The following is a 27,040-nucleotide window of genomic DNA, read 5'->3' as shown; positions in this document are numbered from 1 at the left end:
TTGATGGCTTTTTCTACTTCAACTATGGATATGTATTCCTGACTGCATGCCTGGTCAGTGTTTTTTATCACTGTGCTGTCATCACTGCTTGTTTCATTTAGCAGTTTTTCAAAGTAATTACTCCATACTTCAAGGATATCTTTTTCTCCTGTTTTCATGTCACCTTTATCATCTCTAACTCATTTTACAGCACTCTTTCCTCCATTCCTAAGCTTCTTCAACAACCTCCAGAATATTTTGCCACCTTCTTGGTATTTATTTTCTATATTCTTGCCAAAGTCCTCCCATGACTTTGGTTTAGCTAGTTTTACACACTGTTTAGCTTTCTTACATTTGTCTCTGTATTCTGTAAGAGTAAAAGCTGACTTATTTGCCAGGAACTTTTGATATGCTTTCTTCTTTTCCTTAACTGCCTCTTTAACTTCCTGTGTCCACCAGGGAGTTATGATTTTTTTATCCTTGCACACAACCTCACCACATGCCTCTCTGGCAGAATCAATCAATGTTTTCTTCAGAATTTGCCACTGAATCCCCAAGGTTTGATTCCTGTTCTCAAACTCTTTCATTTTTTCTTCAATAATGTTTGTGTATTTTAGTCTACAGTTCACATCTGAGAGCTGCTCAACTTTTATTTGCTTTAAAACTTTCTTACATGTTATTCTTTTCAATATGAAATTCAATTTTATCCTGCTCAAGACTAAATAGTGATCACTTCCAATTTCAAATCCTCTGTACACTCTGGTGTCCTGCACCAGGGAGAAAACACCACTATCAACAATAACATAGTCAATGAGACTTTTCTTATTCCTAGCTTCTTCTCTCCATGTGAATTTGTGCACATTTTTATGCTGGAACATGGTGTTAGTAATAACCAGTCCATGTCCTGAGCAGAAATCCAACAGATATTTGCCATTATTATTAGCTTTGCTCTTTTCTCCAAATTTTCCCAAAATATTTTTGTATGTCTCACAATCATTTCCTACTCTGATATTTAGATCCCCAACAAGGACCACCTTTTCCTTTTTCATTGTGTTAGTTGCTTTTTCTAAAGCGTCAAAAAATTCTTCCACTTCTACCTTAGTAGAACATTCTGTGGGACCATAGGCACAAATAAGTCTCATTGTCCAGTTCCCCATTCTCATATTTGCCCACATTACTCTACTTGAGACTGACTGCCATTCAAGAAGATTAGCCTCGTATTTTGTGTTTAATATTATGGCTGCTCCTTCTTTTCCTTGATTGTCATTGCCTGAATATGACATTTTGTGTTTATTGCTCAAAAAGATCTCACCAGTTTTGGTCTATTTTGTTTCAGTCACCCCTATTATGTCGATCTGGTACTTATCTAATTCCTCAGCTAGCTCGATTTCTTTGCCATTCAGGCTTCTTACATTGATGGTACCGATCTTTAACTCTGGTGATGTTGAGTTGGGGTTTGTTTTCAGATATGTTCCAGTAGCTGACTTTTCGCTGTTCATCCTGGTTCCCTGGCGAAAACAATGGGGGGCCTTGTTTAACCGGGCGACGCCCCAGCCAGCATGAAATTTTGTCATATTGTACCATCATTTTTTATTTTGGTTTAACCAATAAGAATACAATTTGGTCGGCTAAATCCCAAATTGCCAGCCCATCCTCGTTCGTTCAGTATCAAAGTAGATACCCAACAGGGTGCACCACGAGAAGGTGAGGATTGGACATTAGGTCTGAAGCCCTGGTCGGTTCTCCGCATTCCTTTAAATGCTATGTGGAGGTCTCCTCTCAGTTATACAGCTTTGACCCTTAAGCACCCCATATATATATATATATATATATATATATATATATATATATATATATATTTATGAACATTCTGGACAATGCAATGCTTCCTACTTTGTGGTGTTTCTATGGAATTGATCATTTGTCTCTTTCAGCAAGGCAATGCACTGTGTTATAAGGCTGCAACTGTAACTGTATGGTATATATATATATATATATATATATATTAGGGTTACCAAGTAATTTTATAAGCTTGGTTATTTAACTTCTAATCTCAAGTATGCAAACAATTAAGTTTGTGCCTGAAACATAGTTCAAGTCTAAAGATGGTACAACACCAGGGCAACTCATTGTAAAGGTGGGTAAAGCTCTGATCACTATTCTTAGTATTTTCCATAATGTAAAGCACATCTCACTAAAAGATGTATACTGCAATACATTATGGATGGGGTCACTACCCAGACCGGTTTCAACCTCTTTTGAGGTCTCATCAGTGAGTAGCTAGACCCTAAATACCAAGATTTTAGTAATACAGAGCCTTATCAACTTTACCTATAGAAGTTGCTGCAAGGTGTTTTTATTTTTAATAAGAATCTCTGGAGGAGATATAGATGTAATTAATTTTTTTAACTTGGTAAAAAATAGGTAAAGTTGATAAGGCTCTGTATTACTAAAACCTTGGTATTTAGGGTCTAGCTACTCACTGATGATACCTCAAAATAGGTTGAAACTGGTCTGGGTAGTTGTTGTTTATTATTTTAATGGTATAATAGAACACAGAAACTAAGTAAATAATTAATTTATTAACTTGATGCTGATATTTCGCTGGTATTATAACCAGCATCTTCAGAGCACAAAAACACTGTTTGTCACAATACGCGAGACTAAAACAACATGGTGTACATTAACAAAATTGTAGCAGCAACACAAAGACTAGAGTCCTGATTTTGGCGCCCTCTATCTGGGAAAAAAAAAAAAAAAAAAAAAAAAAAACGCTATCATATATTGCTAGAGTCCTAGAAAAGTGCTAGTTTTTCCTTAATATGACTGTCTCCCAGATCTTCGGCAAGTTAATACAGCCATATTTGTTGAGATTTGGGGTGTGTTTTAGGGCTTCTGTCGCCTCTAAGAACAATCTCTCTGATTTATATGGGTTTCTGTGTAGTACTTTTGTGTTTTTCCAGTTGATCCTGTGTGCAGGGGTATCCAGAGTATGGTCTGCTAGGCCCGACTTCCCATAATGATATTTCCGGACGTATCGTTTATGTTCGCTGATGCGGATATTCACAGTTCTTCCTGTTTGACCGTAGTAGGCTTGATTGCATGAGCAGGGTACTTGGTAGACTCCTGGATGTGATAAAGGAGGAATGCTGTCCTTGGGTGAGCGGATGAGGGTGGCTAATATGCTACATGGTCTGAATGTAGTGCGTAGTTTATGTTTAATGAGAATTCTTGAGATCTTTTCGGATGTGCCTTTTATGTAAGGGATGGTGACTGTTTTGTTGTAGTTCTCTGTGGTGGATGGTGGGAGGGATTTCTTAGGAGTGTTTAGTATTTTGTTTATTTTTTGTGGATTGTAGCCGTTGGCCAAGAAGGTGTGGCGTAAGTGAGTCAGTTCAGCAGTAAGAGCCTTGTCATTTGAACAGATTGCTCTCGCTCTATGGGTTAGCGTTTTTAATATGCCATATTGTTGAGAAGGATGATGGTGTGATTGTTTGTGTAAGTATCTGCCTGTATGTGTGGGTTTTCTGAAAACTGAAAATGATAAGGAACCATCTGGGAGACGTGTGATGAGTGTATCCAGGAAGGGCAGACAGTTGTTGGCTTCCGGTTCCATAGTAAAGTGGATTTTTGGGTGTTGGCTATTTAAATGTGCTAAGAATGTTTTCAATGTCTCAGGGCCATGTGGCCAAATGGCAAGCACATCATCAACATGGCGTAGCCAAAGTGTTGGTTTGAGAGTGGCTGTATTGATTGCTTGTTTTTCCAGGTGTTCTATGTAAAAGTTGGCTAGGGGGGGGGGGGGGGAAATTAGCCACCCTCATCCGCTCACCCAAGGACAGCATTCCTCCTTTATCACATCCAGGAGTCTACCAAGTACCCTGCTCATGCAATCAAGCCTACTACGGTCAAACAGGAAGAACTGTGAATATCCGCATCAGCGAACATAAACGATACGTCCGGAAATATCATTATGGGAAGTCGGGCCTAGCAGACCATACTCTGGATACCCCTGCACACAGGATCAACTGGAAAAACACAAAAGTACTACACAGAAACCCATATAAATCAGAGAGATTGTTCTTAGAGGCGACAGAAGCCCTAAAACACACCCCAAATCTCAACAAATATGGCTGTATTAACTTGCCGAAGATCTGGGAGACAGTCATATTAAGGAAAAACTAGCACTTTTCTAGGACTCTAGCAATATATGATAGCGTTTTTTTTTTTTTTTTTTTTTTTTTTCAGATAGAGGGCGCCAAAATCAGGACTCTAGTCTTTGTGTTGCTGCTACAATTTTGTTAATGTACACCATGTTGTTTTAGTCTCGCGTATTGTGACAAACAGTGTTTTTGTGCTCTGAAGATGCTGGTTATAATACCAGCGAAATATCAGCATCAAGTTAATAAATTAATTATTTACTTAGTTTCTGTGTTCTATTATACCATTAAAATAAAAAACAACATGTTCGACGAACACATAAGTCTGTCCACACGTTTAAGGTCTGGGTAGTGACCCCACCCATAATGTATTGCAGTATACATCTTTTAGTGAGATGTGCTTTACATTATGGAAAATACTAAGAGTAGTGATCAGAGCTTTACCCACCTTTACAATGAGTTGCCCTGGTGTTGTACCATTACGTTAGACTTGAACTGTGTTTCAGGCGCAAACTTAATTGTTTGCATACTTGGGATTAGGAGTTAAATAACCAAGCTTATAAAATTACTTGGTAACCCTAATATACAGTATCCCCAAGTTAAAAAATTAATTACATATATATATATATATTATAAATACACTGCTTGGACTAGTCATGAAGAATCTAATTCTTGGATGAATATAATTTAATTACTTGTTAAGTATAATATAGAACTCTCTGTAGGGAAATTCCTCTGTAATTCTTAGTTTATTTCTATTTTTAAAGATGAGCACTTTTATGGCTCTATTCCATTCTGGATTTGACTTTTTGAGCATACCTTCTGAATTATGCATCATAAGGCACTGTAAAAATTTTATACATCATCATCTTAGCATTTCTGGTTAAAGATTGTGTATGCCAGACATGCATAATATCTTTACTTTAGGTTTTGTGTTATCTCTGATTCCTTTTACTTTTATTTGTCATATTTATGTACATATATTAGACAGAGAATTTTCAGTGTATGCATTGTCTGGATAGTAATCTTTTATCTATTTAATTAGAGCCTCTGTAGCTCTGTTGGTATAGATGAAGCCCTTTGGTCGGAAAAACTTGGGTTTAATTCCTGTCCGTGATGTGAGGAACCTTTATCTGGTCTCTTTTGACTAATGGTGAGTCAGCTGGTCTCATACAGAGGTAGAGGGTTTTCCACCCAGAAACTCAAGTTTTTCGTCCTCAGCATAGGCAAACTGGCCTGTGATCACACACACACACACACACACACACACCCCACGTGGATCTACAGTCATAAAATACACACTTAATCCCTCATTAGGGGGGGCTCAACTAGTCCTAAGGATGGTGGAGGAACCCCACATGAATAAATAAAAATCTACTTCATTGAATTTTGTCATATTTGTGCAGTGTTTGAATACTTGTAAAGTTTTATAATTACATGTTCTAGTGCAGTTGGTAGATTATTTTGTGTCAGTATAAGAAATGATATGGCCATATAATTAAGAATCTCTTATGTAACAATTCGCTATTCTCTGTCTCACGCACACTCTTTTTAAGCAATTCAAGTTGAGACCCAAAATTTGTGTCATGCTTTATTAAACTAGCAATCAGTTTCTGTACATATTGCTTATGCAGTATAGTGCAAAACTTATCAGATGAAAAATTTTATAATCTTTAATAATTTTTTTTTTGTTTAGTTTTGTATCTTATATTTAAGCTGCATTAAATAAATTTAGAAATAAAATAGCAAATAAAATGGCTATTTCATAGAAACAATTTTCCTAAGGTAGTAGGTAATTTTCATCACCTGGTGTGGCATTACCACCTTGCTTGTTGAAAGAGTTGAAAGCCCACTCATTGTTCTATGATGGATGTGGATTTTCAACTCTTTATTTAGGGGCAGGAGAACCAATTATATCAAAAATTTATGTATGAGAAATGAGAACTTCATTTGATTCTCACTTGAAGGTTATAAAAATGGAAACCAAATAAATAAATTAAAAGACTGATTGAAAGATCACATAGAAATGGTGAAAAGACAGATTGTAATGAACGTTGTTGTGGCAGGTCTAAGACCTGAGATGGAAGAAGAAAGATGTTAAAACCTGGAATTCCAGGAATAGGGGAGAGGGAACATCCACATCGGTATGAGTTCTGATAACTCACTTTAGTTAAAAAGTTCTTATAAAGGATTTTATCATAGTGTGATTAAAGTTGAACCCATATTTTTTCCAAAAAAGGTTGTTATTACTAACTGCTGTGAGTGGAGAAATTATTTTCACCATATTTTAAAATAATACTGTATGTATTTATATTAATTGAGAAACAAATATTTTTCCATAAAATCTATGAAGTTGTAAAAAGTAGGGAAGATGCCAAAGAGAGATTTGGTTAGTATTTTATGCTGAAGCACCAAATACTGTATTTTCTATAGATAACGTACACCTAATGTATAACACGCACCCCAACATTTTCATCGCTCCTTTTGATGTATAGATAACACGCATGCGCCAACTAGCAGTAGAGTTAGGAAGTACAGACAGAGGACGGAGGAATTCTTTAAAAGCACATGTGTTGCTAGTGGCAGTGGTTGATTATTCCGTACATCCTGTTTTAAAATATTTCATAAAGTAAATCATTATTTGTTTATATTTTGTTATTAGATCTGAATTACCCATGGAAGACAGAAGTACTTCTCGGAAAAAATCCTACACAGCGCAGTTCTGTGTAACTGCAGATGGTTCCACACTGCCATCGATGGTGATTTTCAAAAGAAAGGTTGTGATTCCAAAGATATTATTGTTACTTCTAATGATAAAGGTTGGATAAATTCCAAGGTTATGAAATTTTGGTTGGAGAATGTGTGACGAAAGTGAAAAATGGCATTTTTCAAGCCAAAATCTTTGTTAGTGTTGGATTCGTGTAGGCACACATGACAGCAGAAGTTAAAACAATTGTAAGTATTCCAAATTGGCCATCATTCCAGGTGGTTTAACAAAAACTCCAACCCCTTGATTTTGCAGTAAATAAACCATTCAAAGACAATTTGCCGGCTAAGTGGGAAGACTGGATGATGAATGGCATCCATGAATATAACAAAACAGGGCAGATGAAAAAAATGTCATATAAAGATATAGTTATGTAGATTGTAGAAATTGAGCTACTTAAGTGAAAACTGTGTTAGAAATGGTTTCATTAAATCACAAGGGAATGCTGTGGTGTCCAGTGACAATGATTATGAAGCTGAAGAAATAGCAAACGAAATTTTTAACAACTGATTCTTTCAATATTGAGTCTGATAAAGAATTTTTTGGATTTGAATAATGTAATGTTCAATAAATATTAAGTAATACTTCTACCTTAGTTTTGTTATTACACTTGATTTACCTCTCATACCTTTCTAATGTACAGGGTGTTCGGGATAAATTTGACAGTTTCGTAAGGAAAAAGAAAATCTTCTTTGTATCTATTAAATTTAATGAATTGACAAAAAAACATTACAGGCAGAGTTAATTACAATACTATCAACAAGATTTACTCAAAATAACCACCATTAGCATCGATCACAGCTTCAATTCTGCTTCGGAACCTCGAACAAGCTGATGCTACAGTCTCCCTGGGAAGGGCCGCAAAAACTGTTTTAATTTTATCCATTAACTGGGCTTTTGTATTACTGGAAGTGCGATTGGTGTCTTTTTCAACTGTGCCCCATACAAAATAATCCATGGGGTTAAGGTCTGGGGAGTTTGGAGGCCAAACATTTGGACTGGTGAAGTCGTAGAAATTTTCAGACAACCATTTTTGACTTTTCCCAGAGGTGTGGCAAGGGGCCGAATCCTGCTGCCATACATACGGCCTACCATTGGCTACCCTTGTTATCCAGGGCTTGACTACAGTTAGCAACTCCACGAACAAAGCCCGAATTCCAATGCCAGGGTTCTTCAACACCTGTTCCTGCAGATTTGCGAGGAATTCTGCTGTACGAACACAATCAGATCGTCTGCTAGGGATCTTTCTTCTTGCTACATCCTCGTAGTCACCATTGCAAGTCTCTAGTTCATGCCTGATTGTTTTTACTGTATTCAGGGAGCATTGGGCAGCAGTCGTAATATCCTTATTTTGATGGCGGGCACGAATCATGATGATACAAGTTATTCTCTTCCATGATTCAGGTGGGTTCCAGCTATCCATCCTTTCTGACATCTTGTATATGAATGAAGAAGGGTCCAAACTTTTAAATGAAGAGAAGTGTGTGTTAATACATGTAACTTACGGAAAAATATAATTAATTATAAATATGTCAAATTTATCCCGAACACCCTGTATACCGCGCATGTTCATTTTTAACGAATTTAAACTTTTTTGTATAGATAATGCAAGCATTATCTATCAAAAAATATGGTACTAAATATTCAGCCAAAGTATACTGAATTAAATTTTACATTTTACTCATTAAAAATTGATAAAAAAAACTTAATGGGTATATATGGGCATATAATATAATAATATAATATGATACATAATATATAAAATAATAATATAAATAATATAATATAATATAATAGGCATAACTAGACAAGGGAAATGGATAAATCATGATACTTTTGGATTTTGCTAAGGCTTTTGACAGAATACAGCATGGCAGACTGCTGCATAAATTGGAGAAAATGGGTTTGGGTTATACAATATTAGCATGGATAAGAGGATGGCTGACTGACATATCAAAAAGTGGTATATGGGGGATCTGAGTCTGCAAGATCCTCGCCACTCATGAGATCGAGTTGACGGCTGGAGGGATAAAGAAAATCAATGAGGCTTTATTTAAGGCGTTCCCATTAAGATCCTTGGATGCCATCAAGTGTCATAGACTGAAAGCCAGTTACAAAGCCTTACTTCCAGAATTGGCAGCCCATCTGCCACAGGTAGGGACAGGTAATATCTCCATATCTCCTGTCTCTGCCTCTCCATCTTCCAGCCACCATCCTGCTGTTGAAGAAGAGTCTTGATTCTCAGACGATCTCAGACGATCATCATCTCTAGACGATCCTCCTCTTCCAGAATATAACCATCAAATTCTTAAATATCTCATCCAGACTCACCTTCTGGGAATGGATATCACAGATCAGTTGAATGACTACCTCCACACTGAATTCTCTGAACACTTCATGCCTACATCTCATTTTACAATGACTTTGTCAAATAGGAAGCAGAGGAAGAGGGCCTATGCAGCTATGCAGGCCCTCTATAAAAAGAATAGAGGGCAGTGTGCCAAAACCATCCTTGACGGTACTTCCCCTCCACCTCTAGCAGACTTGCATGATGATTTTGTCAAATTCTGGAGTACAGTCTTTTCTGCTTTACCTCCACACATCCCTGATTATGATTACCAACCTAATATTGAGGTCCATTCCTGCCCTTCAAATATCCCAGCCTGTCTCCATCCAGGAGATTAAAGCAGCTCTTCCATCCAATTTCTCTGCCTCCAGACCTGATGGCTTTCCTGCATCTAGGCTTCGGAAGGTGCCATTGAAGATTCTTCAAGACTTAGTGGACATTCTCCTTTCCAGTAAAGTAATACCACCATACTTACATGCTTCAAGAACTATCTTCATTCCGATGAAAGAAACTTCAAGCTGTTCATCAGACTTTAGACCTATTACCATCTCCCCTGTGTTACTTAGACTCTATCATAAAATATTAGTTAAATAACTTCAGCAACATATACAGCATGATTATAGACAGAGAACTTTTGTCCCTTCAGGCGGCTGTGCTGAGAATATATATATATCTTCTTTAATAAATTTAGTTTAATCCTTTATTCAAGTGTGAGCAAAAAAAGTTTGTGCCTGAAAATATCTTCAGGACTGGGGTAAGGTATTACAACACCAGACAACTCACAGCAAAGGTGGAGCAAGCTAACATCACACCTAACTCAGTATCTCCCATAATGCACAACACATCTCCTTACAGATATGTATAATGTTATGCATTAAGGGAATGGCCACTACCCAGACTAGTTTCGACCTTTATTGAGGTCTCTTCAGTGGGAGCCAGGCCCAGAAATGGAGATACCAGGCAGAAGCAATGGCAAGTCATCTTTACCTATAGGAGTTGCCAAACGGTGTGCGACCTTTTTTTTTTTTTTTTTGTATTAAATTACTCTGGATTTAGAGAAAGATGTTGAAAGTTTATTTTTCACTTGGTTAGACTATAATAAATTTAGTTTAATCCTTTATCCAAGTGTGAGCAAACAAAGTTTGCACCTGAAAATATCTTCAGGACTGGGGGTAAGGTAGTACAACACTGGGAAACTCGCAGCAAAGGTGGAGCAAGCTAACATCACTCCTAACTCAGTATCTCCCATAATGTACAACACAACTCCTTGAGGATATGTATAATGTTATGCATTAAGGGAAAGACCGCTATACAGACTAGTTTTGACCTTTATTGAGGTCTCTTCAGTGGGAGCCAGACCCAGAGGTGGAGATACCAGGCAGAAGCAATGGCAGGTCATCTTTACCTATAGGAATTGCCAAACGGTGTGCCACATTTTTTTTTTATTATTATTTATTATTTATTTATTTATTCATTTTTTTTATTTTATTAATTTATTTAATAATAAAAAAAAAAGGTGGCACACCATTTGGCAACTCCTATAGGTAAAGATGACCTGCAATTGCTTCTGCCTGGTATCTCCACTTCGGCCTGGCTCCCACTGAAGAGACCTCAATAAAGGTCGAAACTAGTCTGGGTAGTGGCCCTTCCCTTAATGCATAACATTATATATATCCGCAAGGAGATGTGTCGTGCATTATGGGAGATACTGAGTTAGGAGTGATGTTAGCTTGCTCCATCTTTGCTGCAAGTTGCCCGGTGTTGTAATACCTTAACACAGTCCTGGAGATATTTTCAGGCACAAACTTTGTTTGCTCACACTTGGATAAAGGATTAAACTAAATTTATTATGGTCTAACTAAGTGAAAATAAACTTTCAATATATCTTCTTTCTTCTCTTCTCTCTGATTCCCCATGCCACCTTAAGCCTCTATCTATCTATCTATATATATATATACGACGCCTTTGTTTGAAAACTGTAATGTGAGGGAGTTTGTCCAATGTGATGTGTGTGGGACATATGCATTCCCGAATGAGGCTGGAGTTTGGATTGAAAGTGATAGTGGTGGGAGAATGTGCAGAAAGTGTAAGCAAAGTGAGGAGTTGAAGTATGTGTCAGGTTGTGAGACAGTTATTGTTGAAGAAAGGCAGAATGTGAGTGAAAATAGTGGCTTGCTAGGGAATTGCAATGTTGTACAAGATGGCAATGAGAGCGGTGATCAAAGAAAGAGTGAAAGCAACTATACAGAGAGAGAAAATGGTTTAAATGATGAAAAAAATGAGGAATTATTTGTAGGGAGTGAGATCGCTGTGATACAAAATGCGCAGCGGCAATTAGAGCACCTGCAAAACTCTTTCCAGAGTGATTCGGCTAACGTAAATAAACAAGCGTTTGAAAGGAAAAATAAGCGTAGGAGTGAAGAGTTTCTGAAATGAAGGAAAGAGTGTTGTATGGTGACTCGTTATTAAGAGGAGTGATAGATGGGAGTTTAACTAAATCGTACTTACCGGGTGCAAAATTTAAGGATGTAAGTGAGAGTATTAGAGTGCAAAAACAGAGGGTGAAAGAATTAATAATTGTGGCGGGTACGAATAAATTGAAAGGAGATAATTTTTTTATGAGAGAGGACTTGAAAGTATTGTTAAAGGTAGCGAAAGAAAAGAGTGACAGAGATAGAATGGTGAGTCTGCCGCGGTATGACAGAGAGGAGTTTAGAAGGATGGCCATAATTGCAAATGACATTATGCGCAGGTTATGCAGACGGTGTAGTGTAGAATATCAGCATATCAGGAGTCGTTGTCAAGGTCTTGGAGAAAGTAGTCAAGGGAGAAATACAGGAATGGATTGATGAAAATGAGATACTGTATGGGGGACAGCATTGCTTTGTGAAGGGTAGATCATGCCTCAGTAACTTGCTCGAGTTTTATAACACAGTGACGGCTGAACTGGATAAGGGTAATGGTTTTACAGTGATACTGCTGGACCTGGCAAAGGCGTTTGACAGGATACCACATGGAATTCTAATCTGTAGACTACAACATATGGGAATGAATATAGGGTTGGTGAGATGGATAGATGGGTGGTTGATGGAGAGATATCAAAGAGTAGTTTATTCAAGTAGAGTCCAAAAAACGGCCTGTGACTAGTGGTGTACCGCAGGATTCTGTTCTTGGACCACTGCTGTTTAATTTGTTCATTAACGATATAGGGAAGGATCTAAGAGGAACAGTTCATTTGTTCGCTGATGATGCAAAGTTGGGTAGGGCAATAGTGAATGCAGAAGATGATGTCAAAATCTTGTAGGATGACTTGGATAGATTGGAGTTTTGGGCTAAGGAGAATGGATATCAATTTAATGTGACAAAATGTAAGGTTATGTATTTTGGGGGTGAAAGGATTAGCAGCAGTATACCACATTGGTGGAACTGTACTCAAGAAGATTGATGAGGCCAGGGACTTGGGAGTGTTGGTGGATATGGAGATGAAGTTTAGGGAGCATATTGCAAAAGTAGCTAAATCAGCTCATCATCTCAGTTGTTGAAAAATACCTTGACGAGCAGAGATAAGCAAGTTGTTGTACCTCTGTACCGAACCTTGATAAGACCTCATCTCGACTATTGTGCCCAGATTTGGTCACCTTGGTTCCTTCTTGATGGGGAGGAGGTGGAGAGGATCCAGAGGTGAGTGATTAAGATGATAGCAGGTCTATGGAATGAACCATATTAGAACAAGTTGAAGATTTGTGAGTTGCAGAAATTAGATGATAGGCGGAAAAGGGGAGATATGATTGAGACATTCAAATTGCTAAAGGGTTTCTATAGGATTAATTCAGAGGATATTTTTGAGATTAGGACTGGTGGTGGGAGAACTAGGGGACACCTATGGAAGCTGGGCAAGAGTGTGGTTAGCAAGTGTGTTAGAGCTGGGTTCTTTACTTTTAGAGTTGTAAATGAGTGGAATAAGCTGCCAGAGTCTGTTGTGGGTGCTATGACGGTGAGGGAATTCAAGGCAAGGTATGATAGATACTGTGAGAATGTCGTATAGTTGTGTGGACATGATGTTTAGGGCCTCCCTCGATGAGTCTAAGGCCTCCCTGGAGTCCCGTAATAATAGTAATATATGGCATCGCTGTACCTCTAAAAGGCCTTTGATAGCGTCTCCCTTCCTGCTCTCCTTCGAGCGCTATCTATTGCTGGATGTCCAGAACCTTTTCTTTCCTATGTTATGGAGCTATACTTGGGTAGCACCATCACTATCACTACAGGGTCCTATGTAACTTCTATTCCCGCAGTGCAGGGTGTCCGCCAGGGTGATCCTCTATCTCTCCTTTTCTTTAACTATGTCATAGATGAGTTTCTTCATTCTCTTCCTAACCATATAGGCTACTCTCTATACTCTTCTTCCTTTATTGTATGGCCTTTGTGGATGATCTTATTCTCGTAGCCTCTACTAAGATAGGCTTGCAGAAACTCCTTGACTGGGCAGTTGACTTCTTTTCTATTCGAGGCCTTTCTGTTAATATAGAGAAGTCCTGCTTGTTAGCTCTTGTCTCTTCTGGTCATGACAAGAAGCCTAAGGTCGAGACTAAAGAGTTTTCCCTGCACGGGAGGCCGTTGCATGCTTTGACCATCCTGGAAGAGTGGAGATGCCTCAGTATCATGTTCACCCCAAAGGGAAGGTCTTCTGTCCCTTCTATCCTAGAAGCTGGGATTGCTTCTTTGAGGAAAGCTCCTCTGAAGCCTCAGCAAAGACTGTTTCTCCTTTCCTACTATCTCCTACCTTGCTTTTACCACAATTTGGTGCTTGGTAGGACAAATATCTCAGTACTGTCCCAAATGGACAGGGCTATCCATTCAGCCGTGAGATCATGGCTCCGACTGCTGCCTGACACTCCTACTGCATATTTCCATGCGCGGGTGAAGGATGGTGGGCTTGGGGTTCCATCACTTAGATGGCTGATCCTGCACCTGCGGCTGTCAAGAATCACGCAATTAGAACTATCTTCTTTCCCCCATCTGCAGAGAGGCTTTCTATAGTCCATTAATACAAGAAGACTTTAGGCGGGCAAAAGGCTGGTACAATTATCAAGGTACTTTAATCGAGTCAGCACCCACAGAACACAAGAGATGGGCATCTCTGTTGCACTGTTCTGTAGGTGGTGCTCCTTTAAGAGTCATATCTGGTGCCTCCCCAGCATGATTGGGTAAGGGATGGCACCAGACTCGAACCCAGGGAGAAGTCCTGATAAGGTCAATATCAGGACGAGGATCAGTGCCCTGCCTACTCGAGCCCACACAGCTCGATGGAGTAGTTACGACTCCAACTGTAGGGCTGGCTGCCACTACAGTGAGACATTGTCTCATGTAGCCCAGTGTTGCTTCCGTACCCATGGAGTCCGCGTGAGGGGTTATGATGCTGTGGTCTCCATTCTGAACAACCGCTTTAAGAACAAAGGTTGGGAGACTGCGGTGGAACCACATTATAGGACCTCCGCAGGTTTGCATAAGCCAGACTCAGTGATTAAAAGAGATGGTGACGTTTGGGTAGTTGATGCTGAACAGGGCACTCACTAGCCTATAGCCATAATAATAAAGTAAATTATTATAAAAATAAGCAAGATCTAGTTAGTAAGATACGGGAGGAGCATGGGACAACTCCGAGGTTTACCAGTGCCACCATCTCTTTACATGGCGTATGAGATGCAGATAGTTATAAGGACTTAAAACAACTTGTGCTTATGCAGAAGGATATAAAAGTTCTTTCCTTGAGGGCACACTGGTGGCATGACGTTGCCACCAGAGAATGACTATAATGATAACTAGAACAAGCATAGGGTAAAACACTTGTAAAGGCTTAGGCCTATATCAAGTCTGGACGTGATTTAAGGGTAGTACTGCCCATAACCAGTACAAAGATTAATAAAAAATTAAAAAAAAAAAATATATCAAGTGGTGTACCACAAAGATCAGTGCTTAGTCCACTGTTATTCAATCTGTACATTAATGATATTGGGAAGGATTTGTCAAGCGACATACAGTTATTTGCTGATGATGCAAAGATAGGTAGGGTAATCAGGAATGCTGCTGATATGCAGTCCTTGCAGAATGATTTGAATAGGCTGGAATTGTGGGCATGGGAAAATGGGTGTCAGTTCAATGTCAGCAAATGTAAAGTCACTCACTTCGGCATAATTAGATATCCAGTGTCGTATTATATTGGTGGGATTAGGCTAGAAGAAACTGATGAGGCTTGGGATCTTGGAGTGTTAATAGATAGCATCAATCTTTGTTGTTCCATACTGAAGTTCGTTGACTGTCAAGAGGGAGAGTTCTGTCCAGAGGTCATGAGTTGAAAGAAGAATTAAAAGTATTTTTTGAAGGTAACTCTCAGTATTCAGCTAAGTTGGAAGACAATTACTGGTTGTAAAAAATGCCAGTTGAATACCTAAATGAACTTAATCGAAAAATACAAGAACCGTTTGAGAATATATTAACTTACACTGACAAAATTAATGGATTAAAAAACAAAATTCAACTTTGGAAAGATGTGGTGAAAAATGGTTCCCTTGAAATGTTTATTCGGTGTTGTAGTTCGAATCCTTAAAAAGAACTAATAGAACTTGTAGATCAACACCTATGCATGCTTGAAAGAAAGCTTCATCACTACTTTGAATTAACGGAGACAAAGAAAATCGATTGGGTTCGAAATCCATTTGCATCTTCATTAGATCACATGGCATTCAATTTATCAGTGAAAGAAAAGGAGTTTCCATCCATCGGCGAAAAAGCTATAAATATTCTTTTACCATTTGCTACAACATACATCTGTGAACAAAGTTTCTCTTCTATGCTCACTATCAAGAATTTAAAGAGATCATCATTGAAGAGTCTTGATCATGAATTGCGTGTAGCTCTTTCAACCATAGACCCAGATATAAAAAAAAGTTGTGTTCACAGAAACAAGCCCAAGCGTCTCACTGAAATAAAAAGGAAATATATGTATTAACTGTGGCAAAAGAATATTGTAGATATTTATATTAATACTTAAAATGTTTATTTTGTTATTAAATTATTATTATTATTAGCATATTTATACATAGTCAGTAATTCTTTTGTGTATAATTAATTTTACTTTTGTATTTTCACATCATAATTTTTTGTTAAATAAGTGTTCTAAAAATTTAATCACAATTTCACTTAGTCAAATCTGACAATTTAGTTCTTAGATGCGATATAAAAACTATGTCAAATATCAATTACTGAGGATGTATGGATTAGGTATTTTCATTCCATTTGTTTCGTTTATTTCATGCTTATGACTGCATAAGAAGACTTATCTGAAACGAATGTCTAGCTGGAATGCATTATGTATTATAATGCAAAAATATTTGAAAGAAAGATCTTATTAATTGAATCCCTGTATGAAATAGAAGAAACTAATCATGTTAATAGAAAAAAATGTTCCTTCATAGTGTGTCGTGAAATTATTTATCCTTGTGAGGTGTGCTGTGACGTGAAAAAGGTTGGGAAGCACTGCTCTAGGAGATGTGCTTTACATTAATGAAAATACTAAGGAAAGTGATGTGGAGCTTACTCCACCTTTACTACGAGTGTCCCATAAGGTTGCTTATGCTTGCATCCACCAAAACTTTTAGTTTTTATATATTCTACACGAAACTCTTGTAGTTTCTATATTCAGCTATGAAAAAGGTTGGGGATTCAATATTCACTTAATTTGTACCATCATGTATTATATTTGCAGTGTTTTTTTTTTCTGTATGTTTTGTTGTTTGTTTGCGAGGTCTAGAGAGTCATTTTGCTTGTTATCGTAGAATCTATGCTGATAAGAAAAAAACTAAAACTGTTCAAACGACTCTTGATAACTTCTTTTGATAAAAAAAAATTGCAGTAAATAATGTAGGTACAAGTATTTATTAAACATTTACTTTGCATTCATTTTTTATCTTTCCTAAAAGAGTACCATATAAAACGAATTATTAATACAGTAATCGATCATGGACGAATTGTAATTTTTACCATTGATTATTAGATTTGATTAACGCGATTTTGATATACGCAGTAACACCGAGGGATTAATTAACCGCGTTAATCGAGGGATACCTGTATATACAATCAAAATGAATTCACGATAATTATGATGTAGGGCAATGATTTTTTCAGCATTTTTTGGAATAGCATATGTCTAGTTTCTTCATAAAAATTTTTGTCTTTTGTAAAAAAAAAAAGGGGGAGGGGGAATCTTTCAAGGAATAAGCGCTGCTAGCTAGACTCAAAAGAAATTTTCTGAAGAATTGTACTGTGGAATAAGTTTGCTCATTAGCTTTGGAAACCTCTTCTGTTTGATAATGTTAGGAGAGACTTTTCCCGATTAGTTGTGTCTGTTATGATGCATGTAACAGGAATTTTTCTGCTTCGGCTAAATACAAAGTAAAACCTAGTAAAAAAGTGGCTGGATCAAATTCTGATGAAGTTTTTTTGGATAGTTTCTTTGGTTTTATCCAAAGGTAAGCACACAAAGTGGAAACAAGTAAAAGCCATATAAACTTAGCTTTCAGTTCTTGTTGTTTCTTTGTGGAGATTCTAATGGATTTCATTGATATCTTCATAAACTTGTTTTGGGAAAAAATAAATAAATAAAATGAAGTTACTCATAATTGCCATTCTTGCCCAGTATTCTCATCTGCTTTGTGTTAGGGTCAATTATATGTTGCAGCCTGGCAACTTCAAATGAACACACTATGATAGGGTGAACATTCCTATCAATATAGTTTGCTTTCTTTTTCTAACTAGTTTATCTTGTTTGTTGTCTTGGACAGAAAAATCTGCCATTCTATGCAAAATGTGTTTACTCACATTCCATAGAAAAGCCCTTATAAGTGTTCATTGTATCCCACTTGGGATTAAAACTCCAGTCTTTCTAACAAAAGAATGTTATTATTAACTGTTTAGTAATATTATCTATTTTGCAGTATGTTCTGCTATTGCAGAAATGCAGTAAGGCAGTTACATTTAAAGCTTACTCTCTCTTTCTCTCCTTCCCTCCCTCCAAAAAATAAATAAATATAATGGCAAAAAAGGTGTACTTATTTTTAATAACATGCCATTGAAACTTTTTCAGGTTGTGAAATTTGCTGAAAGTCATACTAAGCATGCAACATCAAGAAAATATGGTATTGCACGTCGAGTAATTAGCCGATGGATTGCTGATAAAGAAATACTGGAAAATGAACTTCAGAATGCTAATAAGCAGTTAGAACAAGGAACACATCCCCTTAACGAAGATTTAGATCGGGAAATTTATGAGTGGTATAAAGAATTAAAAAATCAAGGTAAGTTGAGGAATTAATAATCAAGATAAATATGCCATGCATACATGTTATTTTTGAATTAAATTTTATCACGAACATGTTCTGTGGGTTCATTCAATTCTCATTATAGTAAATCTCTTTCTGTGGCGAACATCCTTAAAATGAAGTTGGTGCCACAGGACGTTTTGGTAGTTGTATATCATAGTAAATGAGTTTGCCATATGTTCTCTATAATAAGAGTTGACTCTTTATTATTTAATAAACAGATTAATGTATCTAAAATATAATTAAATATAAGCACAATTTTTTTTTTCATTTTTTTTGTCAGTTCCACCTACAAAAAGTTGATAACCTGTAGTGTATTTCATAATGTGGATGGGCTAATGGTTATATAATCCCAAGAACTAGAGGCTGTTGGCTTCACATCAATTGCCTCAGTAACTCATTATGAAAAACATACTTTTGGACATCTATATTACTATGCATTAAATATAAATGCATTTATATTTTCACCAGAATCACTATCCAGACCAGTTTCACCTTTATTAAGGTCTCATCGGTGGAAGCCATTACAAGTAGACTAGTTGCACAGATATTTCAGGTGCAAATTTTAGTTTGCATAATCTTGGGTAAAGAATAAAACCAGAAAGTAATATCTTGCCATTTATAATTTGCATAAAAGGAAGTAGGTAAATATATTAATTTGTCACAAAGTCCATCCTTAGGGAGTGTATCAGATATTATGATAGTCCAACATAATATTTTATTACTATTTTTCTTCCACATCCTTCTAAAGCAGTCTGTTAATTCATCTTTTATCTTCTGTAGTTGTTTTCCTTATTCACATAAGATTGCACAACATATCCACAGTATGAAAGCAGTATATTTATATTTACCGGTTTCATAGGTTCTGTGGTCTGCTTCCTCAGGTTAAAGATAATAAATTCTTAAAAGATGTTAAATATTCAGAACATCACCTACATTTTTCAAAAGCACATCATTCTGTAATGATATGTTAACATAATGAAAAGCATAGCTGTTGATGATTAGCAGTACTCACAATATAAGCAATACCAGAGGAACAAAATAAAGAAATAATTTATTAAGTTATTAATATTTTGCTGGATTTCCAACCATCATCATTTTCAGATCACAAATTACAGCTGTTGTGAAATGCACAACATTTGTTGCATAAACTATTCAAATTATAACTTAGAAAGAACTAATGTCCTGTCATGGCATTTTTTATCAGTTGTTAGTTTTATCCATTAAGAGTAATTGTTGTTTTAGAGATATGTGTGCCATGAGGTTTCATAAAATGACCATGATAACACATTGAAAGGAGTGAATAATATTTATTCAAAGGCCATATATTTTGACCTGAAATTACAGGTCCTCATCAATAGCTATAGGCAGTTGAATATAAAATAGAACTCGAACAGTAGATTAATATAAAACATTGAGAGCCACGTGATGTTAGACATAAAGCACAAAGGAATAATTGAGAAAACATTGCTTTATTAATTAATTGTATATTGATTAACTAAAAAACTTAATTATGTATGATGAGAATAAGACTCTCCCATATCTTCTATTGTAAGAGGCAGTCATTCTGATTCAGGTTTGGACATGTAGTCATGACTGCTTGTGAATATGTACCTTTGGTGGAAGACAATTTTCATCACCTGATGTGAGGCTGCCATCCTGCATATTGGATGCCTGAAATGAAAAAGCACCTCCAGGAAAGAAACTCGATTATCTATTCTTTGTCTGCCCATCTTAACAAATGTACAATAGTTTGTAGGTTTACATTTAGGGAGGAGAGCAGTTCATATTTTTTTTAAAAAAAATCCTTATGTGATGATGAATATGACATCCATGTGTTTTTATGTGCAAGGACACATACCGATGTCAGAAGACAATATGGCATGTCCTCCCAACAATAGACTCCCCAGATTGTTACCTACCACTAGTTTGAACAGTAGAGTCATTACATGCCGGATTCAAATTCTTAAGTGATTATCTCAAAACTGGCTCTACCACTGTAAATTAAATAATGCAGACAATTTGATTATTTTTGCCACTCAAGCTTCTTCAGTGGTTAGTAGTCCAAAATATGTGCTTCCTCCTAATTTGTTAGTGTTAGAAATAAAGTGGTTTTTAAATAGGTGCAGAGTTGCAGATTTTGTCAGTCAGGTTGGTTGAGACGGTGGTGTCTGTTCTCCAAATTGTTGGCTGTAATTTCAAATTCCACTATAGCATGGATGTTTCAGAATGTCATTTAAGTAAATGTTTGCTAGGTGGTAAATGATTTTCTTCTAATGATGTGAGATTATCATGTTTATTAGATGCCTAAAGTGGTTTAAAAAGTACCATGTTTGTTTTAAGAGCAGAATTTCCAGATTATCTATGTACCACATGAATAGGCTGTGAGTTCAAATCCCATTGTGTGCAGGCATGGGTATTTATAAATGTCTCTTGGTGGTAGAGAAATTTTACTGCTTAGTATGACAACTACCCTGTTTGTTGGAGACTTTAAATGACTTAAAAAAGTTTTATATTTTTTCCTCATGATACAGTTTCCAGATTATATAACATGTCCCCTTCCATAAATTAAGAAATAAAGAGAAAAATCATAATAACTTAAAAACTATACAATGAATGCTTATGCAATTCAGTAAAAAGCAATATGATATGAGATGTGAAAGGTGTTTCAAAAACAAAAAATGGATGTTTCACCCACAAAAATTGTAAATAAATAGTTTAATTCAGTAATAAATGGATACATGAATATGGTCATCCCTCACAGCGATGTTTTACTGTTTATTTTAGTGTCCAGGAACTCAGTAATAATAACCATTGCTCCTGTAAAGCTCTCCTAAGTCTCTCAAGGTTTTTAAGGGGGGGGGGGGGGGGAGGTTGCAGGCAGTAGCATGCCTACTTTGAGCATCCCAGACATGCTCAATAGAATTAAGGTCAGAAGAACTGGCTGGCTAGTCCATACATACAATAGTCTCAGACTTCTTGAAGATATTTGTCCACAAGCTTCACTCAATGAGGGCAAGCATTATCATTTCATAAGATAAATCAAACACCCGCATATGGACAAACATAAGGGTCCAGGACCTCATCTCTATAAGTTGCAGCATTCATGGTTCCGCTAGGAAGCATGAATGCTGGTATTTGAATTGGTATTCGCTTTGTAGAACAAATCAGAAATCATCTGTAAGCAACCATCATCATTCCAATCCCCATTGGTCTTGGTTCCAGTTGACATGAAACCTAGTTCATTTCTTACATTCTTCCCTGTAGCTTTGGGATAAGGACATGCAGACTACTGGTTGCCTAGCATCACCTTCATGAAACCTCCTGCACATGGTAGAAGCAGACACTAATGTTCCTGTACCAACACAAGGTCAGATCATAGCTGATTCTGGGTAGCAATCTTGCGGTAAGTAGATAATCAGTCACCTACTGCAGTTGTAACTTATGGTCTTCCTTCGCTGTATCTCAAGGATGTTGTTTGTGACTGTTAGAATTGGTTCACATCCTGTAAACTGCAGAACTATCACATGCAACTATCCAGCTGCTGCCTGACTTTGGCCGGCGTCTAGTCTTACAATGGCTTGCCATCTCGATTAAATGATGTCTTGCAGCCATATTCAAGAATTTTGTCATCATGAAATGTCTTGTTCTCACTCCAGACACAAAATGCCTGCTTTTATTGCCATGGTTCATTTGTACATACTGCTGACAGCACCATTCATTTGTATATGATAACCAGACTCAGTGTTACTTTTACATAATGTTCCTGAGTTTCGTGTTTTTTTTTTTTTTTTTTTTTTTTTTTTCCCTGAGTTATTGCGTTTTCTCTTTGTTCCTTAATTTTATGGAAACCAGTGTAGTTTCACAAGTCCCAAGTTATATAAAGCAGATAGATGCCAAGGGATAATGACTGTGAATATGATATAATAGCCAGGCATGGGATATGCCAGTTCAAACATCATGGAGCTGCCATGTTGCAGGCTGTTTAGAATATACTGGTTGTGGTTCAGCAACCAAACAGAAACCATCCTGCCAATAATAGTAGTCTTATGGCTTGAAACAGCTTGTTGAAATTAGGAAGTAAAAGAGGATTAAAAGAATCATATACAGCTTAAATGGGCGGTCCCTATCACTCGTAGATGTGCAGTAAGTGAATTTTGCATATGAAGATCAATGCTAAATACTTGGTATAGAATGATGTTTCCTAGTCTGTTGAATCTCTATTCCATTCTGATATTTGCTAAATCCTCTGAGTGGTTGGGGAATGCCACAATTTACTTGAACATTGTTATTGCATGTTCACAGTTTATCCATGTGGTAATCATCCTTCCATCAAATAATGACATGTCACAAAGCATATTTCAAGAATGTTCCAGGAGCATAAGGGTGGCTTAATCAAATTTTATTAGTCTGCTCAGTCACTGGACCTCATCCCAATTTAGTCTGTGGAATGAGCTGTTTGTGACAGGGATCTGTTACAATTTAATCTGAAGTAGTTGCATGGTGTAATTGAGTCTGTATAAATCAACATCTGTTTTGAATTTTATTGGCATCCAAGGAGTCCATACCCCAAAGAGTTAAGTAGTTCAATTCTTAGTGCCAAAGAGAAATGCCACTCACTGTTATGTAGGTGTACTACCTAATAAACTAACTGCTTGGTATATATATATAACTGTTTTATATCTATGTTACACGTTCAGAAGAATGGCATGCCCTTTCATTAGAAATACCCTCAGATAAGTTACATGGAAAAACTGGGTTTGGCAAAGCAACACTACTTCGAGTTATAGCAAGTCATTGTTTTTTTCTCCTAAATGCAGAAGATAGTTAATCCTGGTGTTTACATGAATAGTTCCCAGGATTAATTATCTTCTGTCAAGTAACTGTCAAATATACAATGATTTGACAATATCCATAGACTCGGTAGCATTTTATTTCACTCTGTGATACATCAGCAGAGATGTATAGTTTGTTTAGGTAGATGACTAGGCAGTACCAGTTTGAATGCAGAATGTCATGTTTGGGATGTTTTACTATATATCAATTATTGGAATACCCTAACCTTAGTTTTCATAATTCAATTTTTTAAATATTCTGCAGGTAAAGAAGTATCCAAAGATATGATTTGTAAACAAGCTTGTACGGTATTCAAGAAGATGGGTTATGCAGACTTTAATGCTGGTAGTGGTTGGTTCAGGCAATGGCAGCTAAAGTGGATAGACACTGAAGAAAAGACAGAAGATCCAATCAGTGATGAGTGTTTACAACAGGCTTCCTCACATGATATGGTAATATTTTTAGTGCAGATAAAAGTGTAGATTTAAGTTCTTGTCTCCCTTTTGATGTGAACTTATATTTTGTGTTTGAATTGTTTTGCTGAATTTATATTTTCTTGTCTTTAATAGGGTACGACTTCCAAATGTGAATCTTTAAGCACAGAGGATGATGGTGATGATGGGGGATAACAGAAATTATAATTCTTCTTAAAAAGATCCATTGGTCATTAATTATAGCAAGAATGTTGTTTAAAAATCTCAGGACATTTTTTTCTCCCTCCCCATAAAGAACAAGTTTTGGATTACTGGCATTCTTTATTCATGCATTTAATGAAGAATATGGTACTCTTCACAGAAGAGATAGATACAAAAGTATTGAACTTTATTTTATGTTATTATTATTTTTTTTCTGAAAGAAGAAATTTTATAACACATATAATGTGTTCTTCATCTGTTGAACTTGTTGTAAGCTGTAGAATGTATATAAAGCCCATCCTGCCAAAGTTCCTAGATATATCAGGTGTTACTGAAAATAAATTCCATCCATGTCATAAACTTCAAACAAAGGAAATTTTAAAATATTTCTTTTCTCTTTTTTTTTTTTCCTTTCATCCCACATGTAAGTAAAATTGATAAGTGATCATCTAATAACTAGTCCCAGACATGAAATGCTTTTTTCCCTTTTTTGTCAGATTATAAACCCTAAAAGAGTATTTTCTGAAATTGTTACATATTACAAAATATGATAGAATATAATAATGAGAACTGCTGAATAGTATTAAGGATATTTTTTTAAAAAAATTCCTTAATATGTTTATTATTTAAAAGATTAATTTTTTTAAAAATCTGCCTATGTTAGAAAAATGTTGTGAAGGATTATCATGTGGTGAATGCAAAGGAAAAATAACATTTTGAATTTTCAGACATGTTTGCTTTATGAAACATAGCAATTCTGTTTTTGAAAATTGTTTAAAATGCAACTTAGAATAAAATAATTAATGACTATTTTGAATATTTGAAATTTCATTTTATCAGAGTATTGCATTTTTATATATTTAAATAGAGAAAGTTTTATGCTCGGTGATTAATTGTACAGATCATGATAAAAGAGTTGACTTTTGAAATGTAATTTTGTATGAATTTGCTAAGACATTTTAAAGCAGTCTTAAAACTGTAGATATCTTGAAGATCACCACAATGCCAGTGTGTAGTGCAATATAAAGTTGGTATTCTAAATATCACTTAAATATTTCTGGTTATCTAAGAATGATAAGATCATTCCATAGGGTGCTTATCTAACTGTTGTAGAATCATTGACTTTCATCTCTTGAGCTATGCATCTCTCAATAGGAAGCTTCGCCTTCATATTTTTACAGACATAGTTGCCCCTCTATAAAGAAAAAAAAAAATTTACTTTTAATTTTTGACTAGACATATATATATATATCTGTATGTATGTGTGTATGTGTGTGTGGGGGCAGTTATACATTTGGTTTATATATATATATATATATATAGTGTCAGTAAATCACTGCCAGAATCTAAATATAATCATGTTCATCCCAGATTTAAAAGAAACCAAGTAGACAGGTGTGTGTGTGTGTGTTTATGTATGTATGTATATGTATATATATATTAAATATGCTTTTCGAAATTTGTTTTATTCAATAAAAATGAGGATCTTGTAATAGTGTTTCTAAACAGTGCTCTCTCTGTTTTGTTATTATATCAATGAGCTGCTCTGGAAGGAAAAATACAAAGCTGTTTGATGCAGATGATATTTAACCTTATCATCTACTTATTAATATTTCTGTTTCAGTGCTCTTTTCTTTAGTGAATGTCTGATATAATTTAATATAGAATTTTTAGTTTAGAATCTCATCGTTTTCACTTTCACTGCTAATAAGTTAATATTTATTCTTTACAGAATAAGTAATTCATATTAAAGATGACGGAGATTAAAACAAATCTATGGGACCATGTCATTTGTACCGGTTACTTCTTAGTGGTATCTTAAGGATCCTTTGAGTGTTAGGATGATGTTACTCCTAATCATTGCTTGACATTAAGAATGGAGATTTGATTAAATGATTTTTTTGTTTTGTTTTTCTTTTTAAACAGGTGCAAACCGTTGAAGACATAAACATTACACCTGTTTTAAAATACTGTATCAGCAGTTTAAAACTGTGCGATTCTTATCTCTGTATGTTGTTTGTGTGTATATATATATGTGTGTGTGTGTGTATATATATATATGTGTGCATGTATGTTGTATTTGTTGGGTTTCTTGGAAGAGAGTCATCCTTTGTATTTAATAATGCATTATGGGTAATGACTGTTCTTAATTTTCCTAGTAAAACTAGGAACTCTGTGGAAAAAATTTTAACTTTATGTATTTACCAGATGTTACATCATATATCTTTATAGCACAACATGAAAATTTTATATTCAGTAGATATATCCTATCCGTCATGTTTATAATTTTCCAATGAAATCTGGTTTTCATCTGTATAAAATAATGTCTACACTTTTCTTTTTATACATATGTACTATTGCATATTTACTTTTTTTTTTCCTGTTTTTTTTTATTTTATTTTTTTCTTAGCTGCTTTATATTTTTAGATCTTTGTTCTAGATGAGCTATGTTATTAATAATAATAAAAGGAAAACAAACAGCTTATGTATGGAATAAATCAGTTTGTACGGGTACTAAATGTGTAATACAAACAGCTTTAAATTAATTTAACAGTACTGGGACCATTTAACTTTCCATACATAGTCATTCTGTTAATGTGCTTGGCCTTTAAATAAATTAATTTCTTAAATGTTACCTGAAAAAAAACTGAAAGCATAGCTTTCAGTAAGGCAGTGTTAATAAATTGAGCTTTTACAAGATGTTTTGTATATTTATTTAAACAATACATTTCTGATTATTTTTTAAACATACTTAGACTTAATAATCTTAAACTTTTATCATTTATTCATAAAACTGAACAGAAGAAAAAAAAATTGCCACAAACTTGTTTAATTTGTTTTAAATCTCTATTTTCAGCTCACTCACCTGTATTGAAAAATATATATTTCAGAGTGAAAACAAGCTAACAGTTATAGAAGTGAATTTGAACTATTAAGAAAAA

The 27,040-nt window shown here is 35.7% G+C and overlaps 1 protein-coding gene across 2 annotated transcripts in view; it reads left to right on the top strand.

Annotated features, from left to right (window-relative positions):
- LOC150100318 (uncharacterized) overlaps window positions 1-26,764 on the top strand; it is a 97,412-nt gene extending 70,648 nt beyond the window's left edge. For both annotated transcript variants that reach the window (XM_090402745.1, XM_090402744.1), the window contains exons 4-6: window positions 18,393-18,603; window positions 23,728-23,915; window positions 24,033-26,764. In XM_090402745.1, the coding sequence (XP_090258871.1) occupies window positions 18,393-18,603; window positions 23,728-23,915; window positions 24,033-24,092 (459 nt within the window). In that variant the 3' untranslated portion in view covers window positions 24,093-26,764. The remainder of the gene's footprint in view (window positions 1-18,392; window positions 18,604-23,727; window positions 23,916-24,032) is intronic.
- Window positions 26,765-27,040: the final 276 nt, after the last annotated feature.

This window comes from Typopeltis vanoorti, chromosome 13 (assembly GCF_054136105.1).
Source record: "Typopeltis vanoorti isolate ZY-2024b chromosome 13, IOZ_Tvanoo_1.0, whole genome shotgun sequence".
NCBI lineage: Eukaryota > Metazoa > Arthropoda > Arachnida > Uropygi > Thelyphonidae > Typopeltis > Typopeltis vanoorti.
The sequence above is the reverse complement of the archived record's forward strand: the minus strand, read 5'-3'. Positions and strand labels throughout refer to the sequence as shown.